The sequence below is a fragment of the Melitaea cinxia genome, chromosome 2, assembly GCF_905220565.1.
Source record: "Melitaea cinxia chromosome 2, ilMelCinx1.1, whole genome shotgun sequence".
Lineage (NCBI taxonomy): Eukaryota > Metazoa > Arthropoda > Insecta > Lepidoptera > Nymphalidae > Melitaea > Melitaea cinxia.
The window spans coordinates 11,393,365-11,421,197 of record NC_059395.1 but is presented as its reverse complement, the minus strand read 5'-3'; the positions used below and the strand labels follow the sequence as shown (position 1 = coordinate 11,421,197).

Genomic DNA, 27,833 nt, shown 5'->3' with positions numbered 1-27,833 from the left:
TAAAATTTTTGTGGTCAACCTTGAGTTTTTGTAAAATTAACTGGTTATCATCGGTTCGATGCTTTATGAAAAAACATGGATGCATCGAGTATATCGAGAATTTTCAAAACATCGGATCGATTCGATATATCGCATTGTAAACATCGATGCTTTCGATGCATCGATGTATATCGAATATCACTATTGTCTATGTCTATTCTTATTATATATTGGTTTGGTATATTTATTGTATGTTACTATGTTTACGAACCTCAAAATCCAATCGTATTCGTAATCATTAAATGAAAGTCTCGTAGTCTAGCCGTGTTTTATTACGTGGTTGGGTCGATCACACTGATGACGATACAATATTATTTTAGTTACTTAGATGACGTAAGCAACATAAACCATTATTAGATCGAGAAAAAAATAATAGGTACACATTAAAAAGTCATTGTTTTAATTCGTTATAATGTCAGCGAAGTCTTTACAGAAAAAAAACTCAGATTCGTTGGGCTTGGCAAAAATTTATCTCATAGCTTACAATGGAATTCAAACGTTGGGGTAAGTACAGCTTTATTTCTTTTTTTTTTTGTTTAAACAAAATATTATATAAACAATAACATTAAACATTCTCATAAATTAAAGTTTCAGTGTACTACTTTATTTAAAATCAATTTGAAACATTTTTTTATTGTTTATATTTTTTAATTAACAATTTTAAATTTATTTAAATTTTATTATTAATTCCACAAGAAATACGTTTTTGAAAAATTTAATAAGTACTTAATTTACAAAATGGGTTATTTTTTTTGTACATATCAATTTCTTGTATAGCTTTAGTTAATTTAAATAGTTCAATTTAACTATTTGTGATTAAAATCAAAAATTTTGCAATATTCCTCATTAAATGAAACTGTCATTACTATTAATTATGTTCTATAATTAAATATAAACTAAAGTGAGAGTTAATTATGTATTCGTCATGGTTTAAAGCATAGGAAAAACATGGAAAGTAGACCGGGGCTAGAGAAAATCGCCATTTTAACACCAGTTATGAGCCTGTATCTTAAAATGAAGATTTTGAGATCATAGCTCATTAAATTTTTTTTACCAATAAAAAAAATTACATTTGTCCTTTTTTCATTTTATTTCTATGTATCAATACAATTAATAAAATCACACATACACATTTAACATCAACTACTTTCATTTTACGATGTTGTCGTTTAAGTTTAATATCTTTAATTCCATCAGAATATGTGGGTCATTAATCTATCTATTATAATTATTTTTCATATTTTTCTCAACCTTCTAATTACTTGATTTTGTTACTGAACTTTTATAAAAATATTAACATAGCACCAGAAAAAAAATGCTTATATTGTGAATAAGAATATGAGAGACTTAAACAGTTGTTATAAGCATTTTGTTTTGATATTTTTCATCAAGTTGTAGCATATAAATTTATATCTACTTAGTTATAAAAATAATTGAGCTTGAACTGTAGACTAAAAAAAACTTACCAACCTTTTACTTTAAGTAAAACTTACCTTTCACCTTAAGTAAAACTTACCTTTCTTTTTACCTTTATATTTACTTTCAATGTTGTGTTTAGAGATGAGTGTTAGAAAATGTGTGTTTAATAAAATAAAAAGTAGGCCGTGCGGCAATATGTGTTTTATTCTAATTGGGCACGGACAGCAACTCTTGATGAGATACTGGTTTTATGATGGATATTTATAGTAAAATTTTCTGTCGATACATTGGCTCGGTAGTTTTATCAGTTATTGATAAAGTTTAACTTGTTGACCTCAACAAATTATCGAAATTATTACTTTATATTATTGTATCTACCGAGGTATATCTACACATATCTATCTCTCTATATAAGGGGTATTCCATGCCAAATCGACCACTTTCCATCAACCGGGAGTAGGGGAATAGAATGAGAATCTTCTCTGTTAGGTGTATTAAAATTTGAATCTTAGTCATTACAGTCGTAGCCTAAGCCTATAAATTGAAAATATAATTCAAGAAAATCGTTGAATTGCATTTATTTTATCATATAAAAAGCTTGTGAATAAAATAATTCATTTTTGATAAATAGACATTTTTTTTTTCAATTAAATAAAAAAAAAATATGAAACAAATTTGGCTCACTTCGGGATTGGCGGGATTAAGTGTAAAATTAGTTGAAGTTTTTTTTGAGAAAAAAAAAAAAAAATAAAAAACGGCGAACTTCGAAAAAATAACGATTTTATCCAAAAAAAGCTATAACTTCATAGTTCACTGTGTTAAATTTTTGTTGCATACTTTTTCGAAAATTTTTATTTACATTAATAAACAAATATTTAAAAAAAGGATAGCAAAAGGTCAATTTTTGAAAAAGTTATGACTATTTAAATATAAAAAGTAATTTTTTTGAAAAATTCACAACTTATTTGGGATTGGATAAAAAAAAAAATTAAAAAGTTCTCAAAAATGTTTTACAATGGGTAAAAAATAATGAAAAACTATTGGCCAGATCGAACGGGGTCGGGTTCAAAATTGGTCGATTTAGGAATACCCCATAAGTAAAAAATGATAAGGACGACTATACCCAAATTTGATATATATTTTTTTGTATTCTTGATTGTCAAGACAAAGTTTCTCTAGAAAAAGTTAAAAATAATTTACAAAATTACATAAAATATATCGTCCTGTCAGCTAGTAAATAAATATTAATTTTATAACTTGCGAATATAAATATTTGACAGTTCAAGTGAAGTTAGATAGTGAAAAAATAAAAATTATATATACAGTAAACTTTTATCCGATGGATATCGCTATATGTTGTATTGTTAACTTTTGGTAAAACGGTCGGTTTTTTTATTCAAATACTAGCTGCGTCCGCAACTTCGTCTGCGTGGAATTTAACAAAAAAAGTTACTGTTCAGTTCGCAGGGTTATAAAATAATAAATTTCTAAAATGAAAGTAGCCTAAGTTACTCCTTATTACATCAGTTATCTGCCAGTGAAAGTCCCGTCAAAATCGGCCCACCCGTTTAAGAGATTAGCCGGAAGAAACAGACAGAGACAAAAATTGTAAAAAAATGTTATTTTGGTATATGTACCGTGTATAGTCAAAAGCGCATTTAGTAAAAACCGGTTATTTTAATATTACAAACAGACACTTCAATTATATTTATTTGTCTAGATGAATAGATATTGTTTATAAATGAAGTAAAGCGTAATTCTTTAATTTTTAATGAAAAATATAACGATCTTCTATTATTGTAAACCTAACTAGTAACCTCGAGAAAACAGCATTTTTGCGCATATCACTACATAGTATAAAACAAAGTCGCTTTCTCTGTCCCTATATCCAGATATTACAGTCTTGCCCTAATAAATATTGTTACAAATTAAGAACAAAATATTTTTTCTATTACACGAAACATTTAGTAGTATTACGCCGAGTTGCACGAAACAAAATTAAAATTTAAGTAGAGATTAAACTAATTTAATCACAAGAATTTCATACAATTCTTGCGATTAAATTAGTTTAATCACTACTTAAATTTTAATTTCTTTTCGTGCAACTCGGCGTTAGTGTGTTAGTTTAATCTTCTGTACAAATAAATAAAATTCGAGTGTCTGTTTGTAATATTAAAATAACCGCTTTTTACTAAATTCATATGTATATACACAGTATATGTATAAAAATAACATTTTTTATAATTTTCTGTCTGTCTGTTTGTTCCGGCTAATCTCGCAAACGACTGGACCGATTTTGACGGGATTTTCACTGGCAGATAGCTGATGTAATAAGGAGTAACTTCGGCTACTTTTTTTTATAGAACTGCGAACCGAACAATATCTAATTATTTTGTTGAATTTCACACGCCGAAGTTGCAGGCACATCTAGTACATTAATATAATAACATTAAAAATATATAAAGCTTATTCGAAGTGGTCTCCATTAGCTGCAATACACTCCTTTAAATGTTGAGGCCATTATCAATAGAAGCACGTACTCTTTCCATGGGAAAATTCTTCACTGCCAATCGTATAGATTGTTTTAGGGACTCCAAATTATCAAGGCATTTAGAGCAAGCCATACTCTTTAAAACTGACCATAAATCATAATCCAACGAATTAAGATCGGGACTAGAAGATGGCCAGTCTTCACCTCTGATGAAGTCCAGAACGTTGGTTTCTAACCAAGATTAGGTGGATCGTGCTTTATGACCTGTCGCCGAATCTTGCTAAAAGGACTAATCTTAGTTATTGAGCATGGTGTTGTTAAAGGGCTTAACTACCCGATGTTTTGATACCATTTTTTATAAAAACGTGGCTCAGTCACTCCTTCATAGCTAACACCCCACCAAACCATTACTGAAGTCGGATAATGCCCACGTTGTACTCTGTTGACTAATTGGGCAGCCTCCTTAGAACTTCGAGCATAAACGAGGTCATTTTGTTGGTTTAAATATGATTTTTTAACCGACTTTAAAAAAAGGAGGAGGTTACTCAATTCGACCGTATGTATATATATATATATATATATATATATATATATCTTCTATAATATCTTCTATCTATAATATAAAAATGAGTCGCTGAATGTGTTGCTAAGCGCAAAACTCGAGAACGGTTGGACCGATTTCGCTAATTCTTTTTTTAAAATATTCCTTGAAGTACGAGGATGGTTCTTAAGGAGAGAAAAAATTCTAAAAAAAAAATAATTAAATTTCCTGAAAAAGTCTAAAAACAACCCTTTTCTATACTCCCATACAAAAGATTTGTGATAATACTTAAAAGTCAATTTGAACTTTAATACCATACGATAAAGTTTGTGTTAGGCGATACGAAGTTCGCCGGGTCAGCTAGTAATAATAATATATATAAAAGTGAAAGGTCACTCACTCATCACGAAATTTCCGAAACTATTACACCTATAAACTTGAAATTTGGCAGGTAGGTTCCTTATAAGACGTAGGCATCCGCTAAGAACGGATTTTACGAAACTCGACCCCTAAGGGGGTAAAACGGGGGTTGAAAGTTTGTGTGAAAGTCCCATGTTTTTGAAGTAAGAGACTTGAAATTTAAAATGTATGCCTTATAGATGATGAGAAGGTGTCCAAATAATGTGTCTTTAGAAATCAACTCCCTTTTGGAGTTAAAACGGGGGACGGTAGGTTGACACACTCATCACGAAACCTCCGAAACTATAACAGCTACAAACTTGAAATTTGGCAGGTAGGTTCCTTATGGGGCGTAAACATCCGCTAAGAACTGATTTTACGAAAACCGACTCCTAAGGGGATAAAACGGGGGTCGGAAGTTTGTATGAAAGTCTTATGTTTTTGAAGTAAGAGACTTGAAATTTAAAATATATGCTCTACAGATGGTGAGGAGGTGTCCAAATAATGCATCGTAATCTATATATATAAAAGAGAAAGGTCACTGATTCACTCATCACGAGAACTCAAAAACCGCTGGATGGTCTATCCATCCAGGTTGGAAAAAGATACAGTCTGGCAGGGATGTAGATTATAGTTAGCAAATGTCCGCTAAGAACGGATTTTACGATATTCCATCGCTAAGGGGGTTTAATTGGGGTTGATAGTTTGTATGAAACATATACAGCCTTAAAATAAAACCAAAAATGTGGTGTATAGAGAGGTTTTATAAAAATAACTATTAAATTATACTAAATTGTGCCTTTTAAAAAGTTACTCAGTTTGATAAGCATTTCAAGTGACTGGAATAAAAAAATAATTTGCGTTAAACATCTTAATAGTAAGACATATCTTCATAACCATGAGGACGTAATCGCGGGCAACAGTTAGTGTATTATAAACAATGTCCTGTGATCGATTCGCTCAAAATTTACTGAACGGATTTTCATGCGGTTTCACCATTGTAGAGAGCTCCACCATTGGCAAGAGGAAGGTTTACGGAACGGCTAAGCCGATTTTGATGAGAGTTTCACTGGAAGTTTGCCGGCAAAACTTTGTGACACACTAATTTCAACGCGGGCGAAGCCGCGGGCACAGCTAGTATATATGTATATATATATATATATATATATATATATACAGGGTTATTGGTTAAGTCGACCTAAATCCTTTAAGAGGTTGTAGTTACCATCAATCCTGACTGATTTGACTATAAAACCCCATGCCCTAAACTTAACCCTTCTCAAGTTATTGCCCTTTAAATTTTTTTTACAAAAATTACCTTTGTCTATTATCCCCTTTTTTTTGAAATTTGTGGCTCTAATTTATTCATTTTTACTATTTTTGTGTTGTAGATTAGTTGTTTTATTATTATAAATATTAAAACTGCAAGTAACTTTACCAACTGAGCCGTAGTAGACGAGTCATTGTTAAAAAAAGAAATAAGTTCGTATAAAGTTCTTTTTCTTTGTGTTGCAGATGTGCTTAAAAATATCTACGGTTCTTAAGCTTTGCAACAAGGTATAATAAGATTGGGTTTTATTACAATTCCTTAACAAGAACTTTGATGAAATGCTACCAGGTAGTAGTAAAAAATAGCGTTGCTTAAGCGTCAAATTTAACTTGAGTCAAGAAACAAAATAAAATAATCCAAATAGGTAACAAATAAGGTTTATTTATCTTTTTATAATAGTTCTACAATACATGTTCCACATGTCCGCCCCTGTTTCGCACACATACACGCATTGTGTGTCTTAAGCCACTTTTCACCACACTAGTCGTTAAACCCCTTTTTAAATTTCATCAACATAACATTAAAATTTCATCGAGATCTGATTACAACTTTTGGAGTAATCTTTGATAATGCGTATTTACTTGACTATTTTTTCGTCTACTTACGTTGTATTACTTGTCGATATAATTGAAGTCGGTTTTTCTTCGTTTGCCTGCAAACACACTTATTAATTATAGTAAAAAATTTCTCATCCGTAAACAATTTTTTTCTGTGACCTCCTTTGCGTACCGCTTAAGTAGTTGTTTTGATTTTACCACCCTATTCTTTTTTAAATGATCAGTTAAGAAATGACTAGTGCGTCTCTTATAGGCTGCAAGTCCTAATTCATCTTTTAAAGTATGCGACATGGTTCTAGTTCCTATCTTCATCTCCCGAGATAACAATCTTGCTTTTGGACAAGATTCCTTCGAATTCGTTTCTACGAACTACGTGGACGGCCAGATCTGTTTCTGTCCGTCCACGTAGCGTGTCACAAGAAAAGTCAGAGGAGGTTTCACTGTACCTATCAATAGCCCCGTATACAAACATTTGACTAATACCAAGCATATAGGGAGTTTTAAAAATTGTATTTGGCTCCATACTTACTTTGTGTAATGCAATCACAACAATTCGGTTCTCTTTATCACCAAACTCCATTTTAATATTAAAAAATATTTTACAATGTATTGGCGCGAAAATGAGAAAACACAATGAACAATCATATAAAAATGACAAATTCCAAATTGAAATTTAATATTTTATTTATTTTTAATCGTAACAGTATTCCTGGCCAGACTATGTAGGTATATAAGTAAAAATTTATGTATACATAATTAATTCTATCAAAGCTAATATGTTTGTACCCAATATTAATGTTCGATATTTTATCTAATAATAATAATAATAATCGTTTTTTTTTGTTTTAGGTGGTCGTATTTACTTCTACAGTCTGTTGCGTATTTCTTGAATCGTGGAACATTAGATAACTATTGGAACGAAATCAAATACACAGTACTAATATTCCAAACTGCAGCATTGTTAGAGGTATGTGTAATTAATAAAGTTTTGTATTAAAAGTATCTAAAGATTTTTTGATGATTGATGATGATGATGATGGTGATTTTAGATGTTTGTTTTTTGATTACGTTTCTAAAAACTTAACATATACCTTTCGCATCGACAAAAAAATAAAAAATAAAATTCAGTAATTTTCAATTTCTTACATTGATATGTATTTTACACGACCAGTAGGGTCAAGTTATTCCGATATTTCGGCTCAGTTGCAACCGCCGTGGTCAAGATACAATCACCAACGACAAATAGTAAAAATATTCCGTTTTTAATTTAAATTTTATTTTTTATGTCTTTGGAAAAAGTAAATTATATGTATAAATGTCAAATAGTTTTAAGAGAGCGTGAAAAGTAGTAAAAGTAAAGTAGTAAAATTTGCAAGTTACTTCATACAGCTAAAACGAATTATGTATGGGCATGTGTGTATATCGGATGAAAAGCGTTGTCTTAAGCGTTATTTTACTTGATGAATAGTTGTTAATTTCATTATGTATACAACTGATACAACATTAAGACTGCTCTGCACAAAAAAAAATTGTAAAACTCGAATGCAGGCCATATGGCGGTCAAGCCGCTTACGCAGAGGTCAGTGAAATACACACGTACAGAATTGTAATTGTTACAGTTTAAGGTAAAATATGACTAAAAATATGTATGTATATGTAATTAATATATTTTGACTATAAATTCATAATATCTATATACACGTAAAAATATGAGATATTTTTTTTTTTAAAATAACAAAAGCCAGCGCTGTATAGAGCCACGAATTCGTTTGTAATTTTTTTTACTATTGTATGTAAACTAAATAAGGTTAATGAAAAGGCTAAATTTGAATAAAAACAATATTTAAATATGTGACTTTCGAGCTCTTTCATTTAACTTGAAAAGGTTGACAATTTAAATTATCATAATTATGTTAATGATATTACAAGTAAGTTTGGTTTTATAGTCTGATTTGTTTAGGTATATAATATATAGGTTATATAATATTTAGGTTTATAATATAGTGCATTATCGAAACACTTTTTTCTTATTGCCTATTTAAATATTGTTATAAACATATTATTTAACACAACCCGATGATACGACCAAACAAATCCTGAAGTCCACGTACGTTAAATAATGTTTAGGTAACATATTAGATTTTATTTCACGTTTTGTAAATGTATTTTCTACATTTTGGAACATGTCTGATAGCAATATACATGTACTAATCAGAACTTATATAACGTAATAGTAGTTATATTACTTAAGTACCTATTTTCTATCCATCATCTATCTTGTAAAGATTGCATCTTGTTGTAAAGGTGTGAGAACGTAATTATCTCCGATAGTTATGCAATAAAGCGTCTATATTGGAAATTATCATTCCTTAGACTACTACTATTACTAAAACATTTATAATTTGATTCGTTCTGTTTGTTTTACTAGAGAATACTTTTAATTGTTATTTTCAACTTATATAGTGCAGCTAAACGTTTTTTGTTTGTTTGTAAAAATATTATATCAGGCAATCGCTCCCTTCTACACGAAGAAAATGGCTGTGCTCGGCAGTGGGATGGTATAGGCTCAATCAATCACTCGGGCTAATAAAAATAATTATGCTGTATAAAGCCTTTTTTATTCAGGACTATGGGACTCTCGACAAAAATAATTCACGTTATGACTCCTACGATCAGAACAATAGCCATTGACATCAATGATACCCAACGCACTAATTTTAATAATACTATTGTTATAATTTTAGGTGGTACATGCCGCCATAAAACTTGTGCCGTCCAGCGTTGTCGTGGTCTTCATGCAGGTTTACTCACGAGTGTTCCTCGTGCTTGGGGTCCTGTTGGCCACAGATAGCGCGACTGTCAGCCCTGGCTTGCCACTCTGTATCTTAGCATGGTCTATCACGGAGATAATTAGATACGCCTATTATGCTTTTAATTTGGTCAACGTCGTACCACAAACACTATTGTTTTTCAGGTAAGGATTTTCAGTCATTTAATAAAATATGTTTGTGACCAATAAATAATATGTTTTTAATAATACATACTCTATTATATTTATAATAAGCCATTAATGACAAATACTATAACGTCGTTCGTTTTAGGTACAAATGTATAAGTAGGTAACAATACAATGTTATATTCTTTTAATTACTAATTTATGTTTACGTAACAACAGTTTAATACAAAGCTAAATCCAAAGTTCAATGTATATTGAACAGTATTATTTCTTTACAATATATTTAAAATTGAGTTTATAATGAAATGCAGTTAAAGTATTTTTATACATATGTATAAAGTATTTATATACATATTTATGTGCTGACAGGATTTTCTTTGTTTGTTTTCAATTCAACAACTATGTATGACTGTATTTATTAATAAAAATATTATTATTATTATTTAAAATATTTTTTTGAATAGGTTTAAAATTTTAAGGCAAATAATTATAATAATATATGTATAAGGAATATAATCTTTCTGGTACCATCTACCATAGGCAAAACCATATTCTTGAATTCTTTTTTATTATTTAAATTATTTTTCTTATACAACATATTTTTTTTTGTTAATGATCTATTATTAAACGTCCCCATGAATATACTCATATCTTTGTTATATATATTTAGAGGATATGTAGTATGAGAGGGGGTGGCTAAATTCTTTAGTGCCGTTAGCCACACAGTGTCGTAAGAGGCGACTAAGGGATAACAAGGTTCCACAACCACCTTGGAACTTAAGAAGCCGACCGATGGCGGGATAACAATCCAACTGCTGGCTTTGAAATACACAGGCCGAAGACGGGCAGCAGCGTCTTTTGTGCGACAAAGCCACTACTGCGGTCACCAACCCGCCTGCCCAGCGTGGTGACTATGGGCAAAACACATGAGTTCACGTTATTTTTGGCGTGAACTTGTGGAGGCCTATGTCCAGCAGTGGACTGTATAGGCTGTAATGATGATGATGATGATGTAGTATGAAATTTAACAACAGTTTTAAGGAACAGTTAACAGTTTAAAGGTGCCTTTCGCAGATGCAATAAAAATCACGAAGTAATGCAAATTCATGGCCGAATTTCTCAGAGCTATTTTAGATAATTTGGTAGTGTTTTTCAAGTGTCACTGTAGCAATGATTTGTCAGAGTATATGCGAATCATAAATGCCTAAAAATAAGCGCAGTATGACTGTTTGTTTGACATTTAACTATTTATAAAGTTCAATCAGGCTTAAAAACATCCATTATAATGGTATTAATACATACAGAATATCATTTTCTACGTCTGAATCTGGAGGGAGTGCGGGTTTTTCATCCCCCCAGACAACTATTTTCGTGTAAACCCCGCTTTTACAGAGATATCGTGGTTGAAGTTTTGAGGTTGAAATTAACCTACCACCTTTAAGGTTAGACGCAATCACGCAAGGGCTGCCCTCCCTCCGCGCCTCCGGCTTAAAAAAACACTATAGGGGTAGGGCAGATCAAGACCACGTGGACAGTGGGGTGCTCCGATTCGGTTTTGGGTATTTTTCGAATTTCTAAACCTATATTCTAGCATGCAATGTTACAAATTTTATTAGAATATTGTCTGACGCGTTATTTTGTTTAAAAGTGTCGATTTGTCAGTCGTTAAAGGTCAGTTCGTATCGTATTTTGATCTTGCAGTAAAGATCGTTTTTACGTAAATTTGTTCGAAAATAACGCGTGATAGTCGCAGTACGGAGCATGAGTACACTTACCGCAGCACCGGAATTAAGGAGTCAGAAATAACAAAAATTTAACCTCCGATAAAAAAATCTACCAATATTGTACATAATAGCCTATTTTTCCTCAATATATCAATATATATTTCGCGAATATAAAAACGTACCCATGTATCAGACTACACATATTTGCGTTAAACTTTGGCATTTAAATAGTTTAAAATATGTTAAATCAAAATGTTTTCTATCCTACGAGTAGATGGGTACTAAATATCTCAAAAATGTTACCCTCTAAATTTTAGTCTCAATGTATTAACATACTCATTATTTTTTCAGGTATTCAACGTTCCTCGTCCTCTATCCTCTTGGCATTACCGGAGAGCTTCTTTGCATGTACCACTCACTTGATGAAATCCTTGAAAAAAAATTGTTAACTTTGTCTATGCCGAACAAATGGAACTTCATATTTAATTACTACAACTTTCTCGTACTTTACATGTTTTTATACATTCCATTGTTCCCTTATCTCTTTGGACACATGTTGAAGCAACGGAGAAAAATGCTAGGGGGTGATTCAAAGAAGTCTAAATAATGTTATAGAATCTCTAAAATAATGTTATTTTTTACTTATTAAAATTTTACGTTTTGTATTTAAGGGTAAGGGTTATGTTTTTCGCGCGTATCTTGTATGTATGTATGTAATATTCTTTACTACCTCATATTTCCAGAACCACTGAACGGATTTACATAATTGAGGTATCGTTAGGTTCGTCTTAGCTGCCCAAGTGTTCTTAGATAGGTGACATTAAAAAAAAATCAAACATGGCGGCTGCGCGAAGCCATTGTAGTTAATGAAAAAAAAATTTTTTTCTCGAATACTACAATATGGGTATCAAATTGAAGGGCACAATACAAGGATTTTAAAAAGGTATATCATGATTTTTATTACCGTAATACTAATAAATAAATACAATATTAAAGTTTAAAAAATGTGGATTTTGCTCTTTCCCACGCCTATGCCATGCCAAACTCGCCTCCTAGGCGACGATCAACTTCGGGGTGTAGCCTTTCTAATAAAATACAATGGTTAAAAAAAAACATACAATTAAAATTACAAATAAAAATTAATAAATGTCACACCAATTTACAATTACATTAATAAAATCAATAACAAATACATAATACCAAATACAAACAGATAATTTTAATAATAATTTTATTATATTAAAACTAATAGTTGTTGACTTAAGCAGTCTCCTATTTGCTAAAAGTCAGGCTTACGTTGCTTTGAGCAAAGTGAGATCTTTCTCCGGGCTTGCTATCAGTTCTCTTGACCCTAAAAAATTACTTAATCAACCACATGATGTAAACTGTTTTAATGAATTGAACCGATTACGTAATTTGTCTGACTAAAAAGACATAAATAAAATAATAATTAAAAAAAAAACATTAAACCCGCCTGCGTGAAGAACAACTAACTTTATGCTGCTGTACATTTAAAATATATTAATACGGTAGTCGTACATAACATGCAGTCGGAGACATGCACAAAGAGAGAATGATTTGACTTATCCTTCAATTTCATGCCTACTATGTATATATAATAAAACAGTACGTTATAGTAATAATTGTGTTTGCTCGCAAACGAAAAAAAAACCGACTTCAATTACATCGAAGAGTAATAAATACAACGTAGATCGATGAAAAAATAGTAATACTTTGTTCGTATTCCATATAACGCGACATTATAAAATTGTAGAATTATGTAATGTTCTACTGTTATTTCTAACATTTTGTTAGCGATTGTAGGCAGAAATTTCATAAAAGGCCCGTCGTCGATTCGCGCGAAGCGCTGACATCGCTTATTACGGCGGGTTTTTTAGTTGAAGCGGATTTATATTGAATTACGGTTTATGTCTTTTTTATTAAAAATATGTACTGTTCATGTTTTCACACAGCTCCGATGCACGACTAGAGTTTACCCCTTCAGATCAACTGTCTAAATAGGCACAAAAAGGCTTACTAGTCTGAGAAATATATTATTACTATATAAAATTGTAAATAAATGAATCTAATAACGCCATCTATCAGAACCTAATTGCGTTATTAGAAAACGTCTGAACGCCATCTCTAACAAGGTCATTCGTTCAGTAGATTTTACTGTTCAATTTTTTCATTCCGGGGCCGGCACGTAAAATAGCCAAGTAAATACCCAGTATTAGCGATAACTCAAAAATTAAAAGCACAAATATATTTATAACGAATAAACTGCTACTCTCTACTCTAGTGGAATATTGTAATTTGATCGATAGTCAACGAAGTAATTTCATTAAATTTTGATAGATGGCGTTGTGGCAAAGTATTGAACATGACCACAGTCGTCTTAACATCGTCATGTAAATACGTGTCATCAAAGATTACTCAAAAATTGCTCATTATATCTCAATCATGTTTAAAACGGACGACATGGCAAGTATTAGCTTTTGATTTATACAAAAAAGATCAAAATCAGTGCACCCAGTAAAAAGATATAACGTATAATACAATGTAGGGTGACGAAAAAACCGTCAAGTAAATACGCAATATTAGATATAACTCACAAATTACTAATCAAATCTCAATTAAATTTGGATGGGACCACGTGACGAATAGTAGCTTTTAATTTATATAAGAAACGTCAAAATCGGTGCACCCAGTAAAAAGTTATGAGGTATAATACAACGTAAGGTGACGAAAATAATGTCAAGTAAATACGCGTTATCAAAGATTAATCAAAAAGTAGTTATCAGATCTCGATAAAATTTATATGTGACCACATGATAAACATCAGCTTTCGATTAAAGTAAAAATTATCAAAATCGATACACCCAGTAAAAAGTTATTGCGAATTTTCAAGAGTTTCCCTCGATTCCTCTGGGATCCCATCATCAGATCCTAGTTTCCTTATCACGGTACCAAACTAGGGATATCCCCTTTCCAACAAAAAAAGAATTATCAAAATCGGTACATCCAGTAGAAAGTTATGCGGTATAATACAACGTAGGTCGACGAAAAAAGCGTCAAGTAAAAACACATTATTAGATATAACTCGAAAAGTAGTTGTTAGATCTCAAATAAATTTAAATGGGACCAATTGGCACACACCACCTTTCGATTAAAACAAAATTTGTCGAAATCGGTCCACACGGGCAAAAGTTCTGATGTAACATACATAAAAAAAAAAAAAAAAAAAAAAAAAAAAAAAAAAAAAAAAAAAAAAAAATACAGTCGAATTGAGAACCTCCTCCTTTTTTGGAAGTCGGTTAAAAAAGTACAATTTACTGGCAGTAAAAGCGCAAATCTCGTCATTCAAGAGTGTATTATATATTGAGAAAAAGTTAGAATCTTTTCCAGAAATAAAACTTGTTAATCTTTACCATGGTTAGAAAAAATCCAAAGAATACAAAATGACTACAAGCGTCGTGATTAGGATTTTCAAAATAATTTAGATGATAGAAATATCATTTAAAAAAACAAAGAGAGTCAGAGCATCTAGGACGTTTAGCGGGTGTAGACAATAAGTTAGCCGAGAAAAAAGGAAGGGAAAGAACGACAAAGAAAAATAAAAAAATAGAAAAATAAAAACAAAAACCTAAGTAAATCTATTTCGGGAGTTTAGCGTCATATTTCGTCATCTCTGACTACACTAAACTTTGTACGAACCAAGAACATCACAGTGAACTAACCAGCTCTATTGAAAGCTTTGAGGGATCCTTGTCCTGCACATCTCAAACGGTAAGTTCTGGAAAGACTGCACGGAGCTACATGGACTGGAAGGAATGACTTTAGACCCCGCCTAATTTAGTTGCAGCTTAAGATATATGTCAATTAAACATAGGGGATTCTGTTTATATACTTACAAAACAATTTAGGTCCAGTTTTTTATGGGGTATCCGAATAGCCATGTATGTTCCACGATTTTTTTATTGTTTAGGAGTTATGAGTTTTTTTCGACTTTTATAAGAAATTTTGACGTGACCATCTTAAAAAAAAAATTAAGAAAAAGCAAAAGATCTATTAGATTTTTATTTTTCCAGATGTCGATCAAATTTTAATGGAACCATAAGACAAGCATTCGCTTTCGATTAAAACAAAAAAATCATCGAAATCGGTTCATCCAGTCAAAAGTTCTGAGATAAAATACTTTAAAAAAAATACACGAATTGAGAACCTCCTCCTTTTTTGAAAGTCGGTTAAATGGAATTTGCCTAAAATCGTTCTTCAAAGATAGCAAGGTGGAAAATTCTTAAAATTAGCCAACTGATTAAAATTTTTTTTTTATCATTCTTAAGGCTAATTAATGATTAGAGAATGCTGGAAACCTGTCGTGTTGGTTGGATAAGGTAAGTTTGAAGTAAGAATATCATAGGTAGGATATAAGATCGGAGGTACTGTAAAAGTCATTTAATATTTTTAAAATTTATAATAAAAATATTATAGAATCTATATATATATATATATATATATATATATATATATATATATATGTCTGTATGTTTGTATATCTGTATGTCCCTTATAGAATCGTAAACTATGCATATGATCATCGTCAGCAAAGTGTTGTGCATAAGCCCACAAGAGGTTTCTGAGTTGGTACGACCAAAAAAAAAACAAAAAAAAAACCGTAGCAACGCGCGCAGGGAACCGCTAGTTTATGTAGAAATACTTATTTTACGTATGTGACATTTACGGGCGCTTAAAGGTGCATCTGGAAACTCGGTGATTGGCTGGCTGCTGAGACCGCTTATTAACATCGTCGCGAGAATCTTCATCGGCCTCATAATTTTGTGTTATGTAGGTTGTTATATAGACATGCAACCTGATTCGTGGCACAATCGGTGGAAACAACACTAATATTCGAAAAGTAGTAGATTTATTCGAGTTATACACTCACCCACAACAATTACAAATTTATAAAATTAAGACCTAAATGATCAAACTACGTTTCGTCATATGTTTGCTCACAACTTATATTAGTCTAATTATTATATCTATCTATCTATCTATACATATATAAAAGCGAAAGGTCACTCATCACGAAATCTCCGAAACTATAACCACTACAAACTTGAAATTTGGCAAGTAGGCTTCTTACAGGACATAGACATCCACTAAGAACGGATTTTACGAAACTCGACCCCTAAAGGGGTAAAACGGGTGTTGGAAGTTTGCGTGAAAGTCCTATATTTTTGAAGTAACAGACTTGAAATTTAAAATGTAAGCTTTATAGATGGTGAAAAGGTGTCCAAATAATGTATTTTTTTCCAATCCAATAAAGCATTTATCTGACTAAAATAAAAAAATAATTTGCGTTAAACATTTTGATAGTAATGCATATCTTCATAACCACGCGGACGTAGTCGCGGGCAACAGTTAGTGTATTATAAAACAAAGTCCCCAAAAGTGTATGTGATCGATTCCCTCAAAATCGACTGAACGGATTTTCACGCGGTTTCACCAATGGAGAGAAGGCTTCAAGAGGAAGATTTACGGAACGGTAAAGCCGATTTTGATGAGAGTTTCACTGGAAGTTTGCCGGGAAAACTTTGTGACACACTGATTTCAACGCGGGCGAAGCCACGGGCACAGGTAGTATTTATATAAAAATGAGGTTTTTCTTTATAAGATATAACCCAAAGTACCTATAGTACTTTTATAGCTTTTAATTTGTTTTTCAGGATATCCTATGAAAACAGATTTCATTACATACCTATCCATAAAAAAAGAATTGTGTGGTTGTATGAAACCACGATGCAAGTGAAACTAGTGAATAAAAACATTTACGTTGGGTTAATATACAGATACAACACACAAATATCATGGACCACTTGCACGAATAAGTGAGAATATTAATGTTACACGGTCAGCTGATGCGAGGTATGGGCGCCGACATACTGGCCTTGGTTGCTCTGCCATGTGCCTTTCACTTTATCCCTACTCCGCGGCCAGCTGTAATGTGACATGCGATAGATGAACACTTTAACAAACGCTCCGCTCTGTTGTAGTGGTGCGAGTAGTCGCCTAAAACATCGAAGGTTTGCGTGTTCGATTCCAGCTCAGGATGGATATTTGTATCATCATCATCATCACTGCAGCCTATTGCAGTCCACTGCCGGACATAGGTCTCTACAGGCTACTCATGTGTTTTGCACATAGTTACCATGCTGGGCAGGCGGGTTGGTGAACGCAGGGCTGGCTTTGTCGCACCGAAGACGCTGCTGTCCGTCTTCGACCTGTGTATTTCATAGCCAGCAGTTGGATGGTTATCCCACCATCGGTCAGCTTTTTAAGTTCCAAGGTGGTAGTGGAACTGTGTTATCCCTTAGTCGCCTCTTACGACAGCCACGCGAAGAGAGAGGGTGGCTATATTCTTTACTGCCGTAGGCACACAGCTTAACTTTGAATCATATCATAATAATTAATTAGCTATTTATAAGTTTGTACAGGCTGAAGCGAAGCGACAAGTTTATGTATGGGCGATCGTTGGTGATTAGTACGTATATATTTGTTCCCCGTATTCAAAAATTGATATCTGCGATAATGTCAACCAAAAGTTTGGAAAATTGTGTTTGCGAGTTGATTAATACCTTTACCGTGCTGCACAATAAAGTGAACTCGTTGGAAGTACTTATAATTGAGCAAAATAGATTAATTAAATATCTAATGGACGGATCAGCTGTGCAGAATATAGAAGGTGATGAGGGTAGATCGAAACAACGACCAGTGCGTGAATGTCGACTTCGTGCTATCTCAGCTGTCTCCGCTCCGAAACGTAAGGTACGAGCGGTGCCGAATATGACGCCCGCGCTGTCTGTATTGAACAAAGGAACAAGCGTCGTCACTGCGACCCCTACTATGAATGTGTCAAACAACTCGAATGTCACCTCGCACGAACCTGAGAATGCGGAGCCAACAGATTGCTTCGAGTGCGACGCCGACGCGGATACCAATAATGAGTGGGTAACTGTGAGATCGAAGCGAGTTCGGCGTTCGTTAAATAATATAGCTCGTGGTACGGCCGCTCCGGGTACAACCGAACTTGAAGCCGCGGAACGAAAATGTAATCTCCACCTATAACTATTTAAAATCTGGAACGACAGTTGAACAAGTAATTAGGCATCTTTTAAATATATATCCCGATGATAGTTGCTTCGTCGAACAATTAAAGTCCCGTGGCGACTATGCGTCTTTTAAATTAACTGTGCCATTCAAACATATGAATATCTACATATATGTCCCCCGAACAGTGGGCTGAGAATGTGCATATTAAACCGTGGCGTAATGGATTTCGTAAAGAAAAACCTCACAAGTGTCGTAATGTACCTAATCATCTTTTACCAAAATGTACGGGGGCTACGTTCGAAATTAGACGTATGTAAAATCTCAGTGATTAGTGATAATTATGATGTACTCGTATATGCTTTGACGGAAACTTTTTTAAACAGTTCTATCGGTGATTCCGAATTATTCCCAAAAGGATATACAATAGTGCGAAAAGATCGGGCCAATGATTCCGGCTGGGGAGGTGTTATGTTAGCTGTCCGGGATAAATATAAAGTTGATAATATTTGTTTTAGTGATAACTATGTTGCCCTTGAGGCGATTGCGGCCTTCGTTAGAATTAAGTCTTTAACTATAATATGTTGTGTATTATATATACCTCCTAGCTCCAAAGATGAAACTTTTTGTAAATATTTTGATTTATTAGAAGACTTGTGTTCCAAATGCCCGCAAACTAAAATTTTAATATTTGGAGATTTTAATTTAAACTCTGCAAGTCAAAATGTCATTGTAAATTATAATGACATGGTATCGTTTTGTAATTTGACTCAACACCATCGTTAACGCTACTGGAAGTATATTAGATTTATTTTTATGTAATATCAAGGACAATATATATCTCAAAGTGATATATTACCACTTGTCCCTTTAGATAAATATCATCCCCCTTTACTAGTGCAATTTGATTATTATAATAAGGAATCGAATATAGAAAAAAAATAGATAATAAAATAACGGCAAATTGTATTGCGTGGAATTTTCATAGGGCCAACCTTAATAATCTTTACATGCATCTCGAATTATTAGATTGGAATGATGTATATAATAATCAGGATGTTAATAAGGCTGTTGATACATTCTATAAAATTTTGTAAGACTGCTTTGATAGATGTGTTCCTAAAAAAAAGTAATGCTAAATACATCACGTTATAATTATCCTACATGGTTCACACCTGAGATTATACGTAATATTAAAAACAAGTATTTTCATTTAAAGAAATATAAGCACAGCGGGCAGGAATTTAATAGAGAAATGTTTAAGTTTTATCGAACAATGACTAAAATTTTAATTAATAGTGCTTTTTGAAATTATGTACATACATTGGAAATTAACTTGAAAGATAATCCTTCTAAATTCTGGGACTTCGTTAAAAATCAGCGTGCATCTAATAATTTATATACAGACTATGAGATTAATGAAAATGTAGTTTCGGGATTAAACACTGCTAATGCTTTCGCAACCTATTTTAGCTCGGTATTCCTAACCGCAAAACCTAGATTAGATATGAATAAAATTCGTTCAGTGCCTGGTATCCCATCTGCGTGTGTTACTGTAAGTTACATATCTGAGGCTGACATCCGTACCGCAGTTCGGCGCCTTAAGCCCCGTTCGACAGTAGGTCCGGATGGTATTCCTTCATATCTTATAAAGGACTGTCTGTCTGTTTTTCAGGGCCCTCTTCACTTTATCTTTAATCTGTCACTCTCGTCCGAAAAATATCCGACTGCTTGGAAATTATCTCGAGTAACACCAGTTCTTAAGAGTGGTAATAAATCTAGAATAGATAACTATAGACCTATAGCTATTTTATCAGGCTTTGCAAAAGTTTTGGAAACAGTATTAAATTGTCATATCACTGCTCAAATCCAGTCCCGACTGTCAGACTCACAGCACGGTTTTCGCGCCCGCCGCTCAACTACCACGAACCTTATTAATTTTACCGACTACAGTGCAAGGGCTTTAGACAGAAGAAAACAAGTTGACGTAGCCTACTTTGACTTTCAAAAAGCGTTTGACCGCGTAAATATTGATATTCTTCTAAATAAGTTTTCAAAATTAGGTTTTACACCCACTTTATTAAAGTTCTTTGCAAATTATTTCACAAACCGCGTTCAATACGTCCAACTTGGGTTTTATCGGTCTGATCCATACTTTGTACTTTCTGGTGTAAGCCAGGATAGTACTTTAGGTCCTACCCAATTTCTCATCATGATTAACGACCTTCCAGAAGTACTCAAAAGAACCCAATGTCTGATGGTCGCTGACGACATAAAGCTGTTTATGGCTATTGAAGGCAATACTGATTGCGATGAGCTTCAAAATGACATACATAATGTTTGTGCCTGGAGCAGAGACAATCAATTAGTATTTAATACATCTAAATGTAAAAACGGTAACGTATACTCGGTCCCATTCCCCGATCTCCTTCACGTACACCGTCGATGGCGAAGCTTTGTCTAGAGTAGATAGAATACGTGATCTAGGTATAATCTTTGATTCGGCGTTAACGTTCAATGACCACATTAAATTAACGTGTCAAAAAGCCTACAAAGCACTTGGGTTCTTTATAAGACAATCGGCAAGATTTTCTAACAAAGAATCAATTTTAATATTATACTTTGCTTTCATTCGAAGTACATTGGAATACAATGCTATAATTTGGAATCCACACGAAAATCTTTATAAAACCTTAGTTGAGCGAGTGCAAAAAAAGTTTGCCCGTTATTTGTTCTTTAAACTATATGGTTACTATCCTTATTTGTATCCCTCTCTTTATATGAATGGTATGGTGGGCTTGGCTACACTTGAGCTAAGGCGAAAGTGTACCCTTGTGCTCCACTACTACCATTTAATAAATAATAAAATAGATAACCCTAAGACATTGGGGGCATGTGGTATATGCGCACCGCGCTGTACGGTCATGAGGCGCTCCCGGCCGCTGTTTGCGGTGGAGTGTGTGCGGACGCAAGCGGCTCGGAGCGCCCCAACGCAGTCGGCCCTTCGCTTACTTAATAATATGTTGGCCTCCAATAGTACTATTGATATATTCGCTATGAATTCGTCTGAATTTGTTATATCTTGCTTTAAGTATTTAGAATTATGTTAATGTGTGTACTCGTATTATAAGATAAATTGTTATTTCTTTAATGTATTTGTTGTAGTGTTATTAATTTATGCTTGTTTATTGTACGCCTTGGTTGTATACTGTATGTGCAATAAATGTAAACTGTAATAAATAAATAAATAAATAAATGTCTATTCTAATTTCTATTTATACATTCTATTTACGTACATCAACTATTTTAATTTTTAAACTTCTATATTTAATTTTTGTATTTACACCTATACCATCTATGTACCATTTCCTCGGCCCCGAGTGGCCCCAACCTGGAAGAGATTGCTCATTAGCGATAAGGCCCCCTTTTGTACTTATCTCCTGTTTATTGTAATTTTGCTCATTCTTGTTGTGTAATAAAGAGTTTTTATTATTATTAACTTTTTGTATTTCTGTTTTACGGTGTTCATTTGTGTTAAAATACTTTTGTCTCAGGTTTTAATAAAGTTTTAAGTTTTAAAAGAGTTTTAGCGGTAGGGGAAAGGAAATGTATAGTTTTCTAGGTCTATCATAAACCTTCGTCATAATATTTTGATCACCATTTTGTAATTTATCGCACGATCGCATAATGGTAAAAAATTACAAAAAAAATATATTTTGTTTATGTTCTCTTTATCTTAATAATTAAGATTTATATCAAATATCGTTTAAAAATATCACGCAACTGGCCTCTAATAATCGCACAGATTAAATTTATCAATAAATCAAAGGTTTGTATAAAGTGAAAATGCGTTTGAAAAACATACAGTTCCATTTAAGAAACATTACAAACATGAAGACTGCTTCGAAGGCTATAATTTTAATATTTTTGGTGGCGGCTGCGGAGGCAAATACAATTAAGAACGTCCCAGCGTACGTAAAAGTTTACTACTACAGTTTACTTAATTTTACCTTTTCTTTGCTTTACTTTTTAAGCAGCTGTTGCCCATAAGCCGCATATTAAAGCCTATATATTATTATTCGTGTTATTATTTATAAAAGTTCATTCACGTCTTTTTTGTGTTTTAGTCCAAAGTGGAATAATGGCTTATCGGCGAAAGTAAATGACTATGTAGACAACACTATTTCTATGTTGGTCCCATTTATGCAACAAAATGGTCTTGATCCAATGGAATTGCCGGCTATCGAAGAAGGATTTGAAGTTGTTAGTATAGTTTTTTTTAACCTAAGTATTTTCTTCGCTTGAATTCGATTTTATACTTTCTCGCTCGAACTCTAGAAAATTTTAAAAATTATATAATATAATTTAGTGTATATATTCTAACAATATTTTTATCATTTACTTTAGAAGTAAGTATTTACATTAATTTTGTTAAAAAAAAGAAAGAGGTATTTACCTCTTTCTTTCCATACAAATAAATAAAACTGGAGTGTCTGTTTGTAATATTAAAATAACCGCTTTTTACTAAATGCATGTGGATGTATACACGATGCATATATTAAAATAACATTTTTAACAATTTTTGTCTGTCTATCTGTCTGTCTGTGTGTTCCAGCTGATCTCTGAAACGGCTGGACCGATTTTGACGGAATTTTCACTGACAGATACCTGATGTAATAAGGAGTAATTTAGGCTTCTTTTAATTTAGCAATTTATTTATTTTCTATCTCTGCAAACTGAACACTAGTTTTTTCGTCAAATTCTACGCCAACGAAGTCGCGGGCACAGCTAGTATTTAATATGTTTTAGACATGTCTAATAGCGAAATACTAATGTCGTTTTCGTATTCTAGAGAATTCTGCTCATCACGTACAGCGCGTGGTTGAAGCTCAATGAAGGACAGTTGACAGGACTCGTCAACGTTGTTCGTTCAGGAGATCAGAATGTCAACTACTTTGAAAAAAATCTACGCGTACGCGTTCAACTTCGTTTCTCCGACTTAGAAGTAAGCTTTTAAAATATTATTTTCTTAATGTCAATAAAATATAAATTGCAAAAACAGGTATACCTACAGTACCGGGAATGTGGAACGTAAATGTTAAATAGGTAGGTAGATATATGAAATGTATAAGTTGTAACGCGTACTTGGAAATTTTTTGAAGTCATTCGGAACATTATTATATCATGAGACTTAATCGTTCTCATAGGAAGTGTTTCGAGTTTTTATCTTATTAGAAATAAACGGCTTATCAATGCTACCTAAAAACTAAAATTTGCCCTAATCAATTTAATTACGATAATCAAATCAATCTTATCACCTATTAGTTTATTATAATCAAATTATACAAATGTTTTTTATTTCGACACAAACTTTAAAATTAAGCTAATGTTCGTAGATACATTCCGTAATTTGATAACTAATATTAATTTATTAAGCAACCGTAGTTATACGTTAATAACGAATAGACAGCAACATCTACGATTATTCGAAGCCCACTGCGATAGTAAACTATTACTTAAGTCTAGTTGATAGTAAGTCGTTTTATAGAATCCTATACGACATAGGCGCCGATTCCATACTACATTTAAAACGGATATCATATTAATGATGTAACATACATAAAAAAAAAAAAAAAAAAAAACAGTCGAATTGAGAACCTCCTCCTTTTTTGGAAGTCGGTTAAAAAGTAACCATGACATGGCAGTTTCGTGAATTTCTATCTTTGACATCGTCTTAGCACTGTTGGAAGCTATTATACCTACCAAAGGAATTAATGAATTTTTGGCGTTGTTATTGGCCACATTGTAAAGGTTGCATTTACATCACGCATTATTTTAGTACCATTTTATGAAAATATCTATTCTATCTAGTTTCCATCACAGTTTTAATCTGCGTCGACATTTTTAGCTACTAGGTAATTTGCTTTGAGTATCAGTGATGTTGTCTATATGTATAAAAATGAATGGATGTCTGTATGTTCTTTGTGGAATCGGAAACTATGCATTTGATCATGTCATGATCTTCAGTAAAGTGTTGTGCATGAGCCCACAAAGGTTTCTGAGTTTTTACGACCAAAAAAAAGCGCAGCAACGCGCGCAGGGTACTGCTAGTATGTCATAGATTAATTTCGCTTTTGAAATTTTATCAAAACTATGTTCAGCTTTATGATAGTGAAAGTATTATTAAGAAAATTAAGAATTTTACTTTTACTCTATAATTAATCACTTTAAAAAAATCACGGTATACAAGTTATTAACGTTATTTTCTGCACAGAATTCGGACTCTCCTTTGAATAAAAAATATCTTAGAATTAGACAAATCTAAGCTCAATATTAAATATGATTTTAAAACCCGCTTATATATATATATATATATATATATATATATATATATATATATATATATTACCGCTTTAGGTACAAATACGTTCTGACATACTGAATATATAGTAAAATAAAAGATAAAGATTTAAACTCTACCTAATGATTAAATTAATTTATCAATTGATTAATTATTCAAGGAATATTTTTATCGGATTTTGTCTATTGTACCTAATTTATATTTTTCTGCCATGTATTACTAAATTGACTACGACGCTGCAATAAAATTATCAATAAATACTCAGATTAAATTTATCAATAAATTAAAGGTTTGTTTAAAGTGGAAATGCGTTTGATAAACACACAGTTTTTCTCATTTCATTTAACCGCGGATGTTTTTACTCTTTCTTTAAACTGAAATGTCCTTTCTAATGCACATAAATATGTTTTTGTACTGAACTGTTTATTCCAGAGGTTATCGTCCATACCAAACTCTTTTGAATCATCTACTATATTAGTATAATACATTTTTATATGTTTGATTACATGATTACATTAAAAAAATACACGTTTCTTTCAGTTCGCCTACAGTTATCTGGTTCAAGTAATGGGACTTGGGCCTACTGGTAAAATTGTTGCATCACTTAACTACTTTGACGTCATAGCTGATGTTTTAATCGATTTTAATAACGATGAAATTCAGCTGCAACAGTTCTCTATCACCCAACGCGGGTAAGGATTTCACGAATCATATTAAACAAACAACAAGATGTACCAAATACTGTTGTAAACTGATATTGTTGTATAACTGATATCATTATACATATATTTGACTAGCATCAACAGTGACAGTGTGAACAACGCTGGAGCGTAAACTTGTTTTTCGCTTCAGAGATTACGCCTGTCTTTTTAGAAAATACTTAGATGTTACGAGACGTAGTTTATACTTGAGTTGATACTTGAGAGGATTATAAGAGTATATATTATATTGACATCAAAGAACAATATTCCTGTGACAATAGTGGTGTATTCATGGGATCAGTAACTGTCTGTCAATCAATAAAAATATTTTCTTTCTTCTTCTTCTTCTTCTTCAATTATTCAAACTTTACATCGATTTTACGTTTGTATGTTTTAGGACTCTGACTGTACGACTGATCGGAAACGTTTTGTACACCTGGCTACTGAACCCGCTCATCAACGTCGTCACGAGAATCTTAAACGGCCTTATAATCAGCGTTGTAGAGTTGACAATTCGCAACGTATTCCGTGGCGCCCTCGGTGTAATCAATAATAATGTTCGAGAAATAGTAGATTTATTGGAATCGTATAATTATAGGCAAAATGTTTTAATGTAAAATGGGTGACTATTCGTGTACTGAAAATTAAATATATTTTGAATTACAATATATCAATTATTACAAAATATAGCGCTTACCGGAAGAGTTAAAAAATTAAATAGAATAAAGGCATAATATCGAACTGCTAGCCAGTGTGTTTTTATTTAGAAGCCGAGGTCCTGATAACACCTAGTATGTATCTTCTGATAAGATTTGTTACATGTTCTCGTTTTTTCAAATGCTTTGGACACGCTTGTGATACGATAGCGTCGCACACAACATGATCATCAGAAAAAAATCGAATCGATAAGATGAGCAATTTAAAAGATGGGCTTAATTTTGAACTTAGCCTAATTTGGTCTACTTGCCGTACATATGAAAATAATTTTTTATATATAATTATTAGATTGTATATTCCTTTAATTTAATGTAATTGTTTAAATAAAAGTCGAATTATAATAAATATAATTTTAATAAACAATATCAATATAATGTACATTTCTTTCGAAATTAAATTGACGTGAGAAACATACGTAACTAACTGTAGATATATGTATTTTTACATTTTCTTTTGTATATACGAACCGATTTCTTTTTGATTCTCAACTGCATCTTTGTAATGATAGTAAAGTGATTTTATTCTGTTTTCAACTGCTGCAGGATCCTTTTTTTTTTTTTTTTTTTTACCCAGAGGAAATCCCTAACGGATGCCTACAGCCCGGGGGAGCTGGAGGGTATGTCCGAGTCGCACGGACTAAAACCTATGGGGTGTTCCTTCGACACGCCTGGACGGAATCACAGGGACACAGTTGCACTTCCGCGATACCGCTAGCGGTTGCCTTTCAAGCTCGACGCGATTCGTAACTCCTGAGAGGCTCCCTCGAACACTAAGGTCGCCTCCCTCCTCAGGACCGTGCAATGAGGACGATATATACCCCGATCTATCGCCCACTGGTCCGGCGTTACGGCGGCAGATTGGCCAAGTAGGCCCGGCGTCGCCGACCGCACCTTCCGCGACGAATCGGGAGCGAGTTTGGATCTTGTTCTCGCTCCCGTTCTGCCGCTTCCTTCTGCAGTGCTGCAGTATCCTCTATTTCTCTTATGTTCGGAGAAAATAAATATTTTAATAAAAAACCGCCCAAACACACAATATGCTGAAAAGTAAAAATTATTAAAAGAGCTTGATCAAGCTAAAGTATTTTAAAGGAACGTTTAAAAGGAACCTACACTAAATAGAAAAATGAAGACGACTTTGTAAATGGAAAACATGTTATATTCAGATTTTCGGGTAAATTGGTCCAACAGTCCCATCCAGTGAAAACATTCTCCTTTATGAGTCGTTCCAAAAGGTTCTAGAAATTCTGAATAAAGAGTTATAGAAAGTATGCTTTTAAGAACATATACTCGTACAACAAACACTTTTTATTAATTTAGGAAATACTTTTATTATCAGGATTTATTAATTATTATAAAATATCATATCAATAAAAAATTAATAGCTTTCTAAGATTATTTAAATAAATATTATCAGATTTTATTGTACAAATGAAACTGATAAAGGTTAACATTTAGTACAATTTTCTAACAGTCTCTATCTACTTAA

The 27,833-nt window shown here is 32.6% G+C and overlaps 2 protein-coding genes across 2 annotated transcripts; both read left to right on the top strand.

Annotated features, from left to right (window-relative positions):
* The first annotated feature begins 193 nt into the window (after positions 1–193).
* Positions 194–12,126, top strand: LOC123660458 (very-long-chain (3R)-3-hydroxyacyl-CoA dehydratase hpo-8). The gene is made up of 4 exons (XM_045595537.1): positions 194–543; positions 7,626–7,743; positions 9,521–9,750; positions 11,808–12,126. The coding sequence occupies exons 1-4, from the start codon at positions 452–454 to the stop codon at positions 12,061–12,063; spliced, it is 696 nt and encodes a 231-aa protein (XP_045451493.1). The 5' UTR covers positions 194–451; the 3' UTR covers positions 12,064–12,126.
* A 10,289-nt stretch (positions 12,127–22,415) lies between these two features.
* LOC123661486 (mite allergen Der f 7-like) lies at positions 22,416–26,378 on the top strand. The gene is made up of 5 exons (XM_045596445.1): positions 22,416–22,540; positions 22,697–22,832; positions 23,422–23,574; positions 25,471–25,622; positions 26,029–26,378. The coding sequence occupies exons 1-5, from the start codon at positions 22,416–22,418 to the stop codon at positions 26,246–26,248; spliced, it is 786 nt and encodes a 261-aa protein (XP_045452401.1). The 3' UTR covers positions 26,249–26,378.
* The last annotated feature ends 1,455 nt before the right edge of the window (positions 26,379–27,833 follow it).

What these genes read in the sequence shown, in the direction of transcription:
- LOC123660458 (XM_045595537.1), top strand. Translation starts at nt 452, where the DNA reads ATGTCAGCGAAGTCTTTACAGAAAAAAAACTCAGATTCGTTGGGCTTG. An exon ending in AAACTGCAGCATTGTTAGAG is followed by an intron (nt 7,744 to 9,520) that starts GTATGTGTAATT and finishes TTATAATTTTAG; the next exon opens with GTGGTACATGCCGCCATAAA. An exon ending in CAAACACTATTGTTTTTCAG is followed by an intron (nt 9,751 to 11,807) that starts GTAAGGATTTTC and finishes TTATTTTTTCAG; the next exon opens with GTATTCAACGTTCCTCGTCC.
- LOC123661486 (XM_045596445.1), top strand. Translation starts at nt 22,416, where the DNA reads ATGCGTTTGAAAAACATACAGTTCCATTTAAGAAACATTACAAACATG. An exon ending in TTCGTTTCTCCGACTTAGAA is followed by an intron (nt 23,575 to 25,470) that starts GTAAGCTTTTAA and finishes CGTTTCTTTCAG; the next exon opens with TTCGCCTACAGTTATCTGGT. An exon ending in TTCTCTATCACCCAACGCGG is followed by an intron (nt 25,623 to 26,028) that starts GTAAGGATTTCA and finishes TGTATGTTTTAG; the next exon opens with GACTCTGACTGTACGACTGA.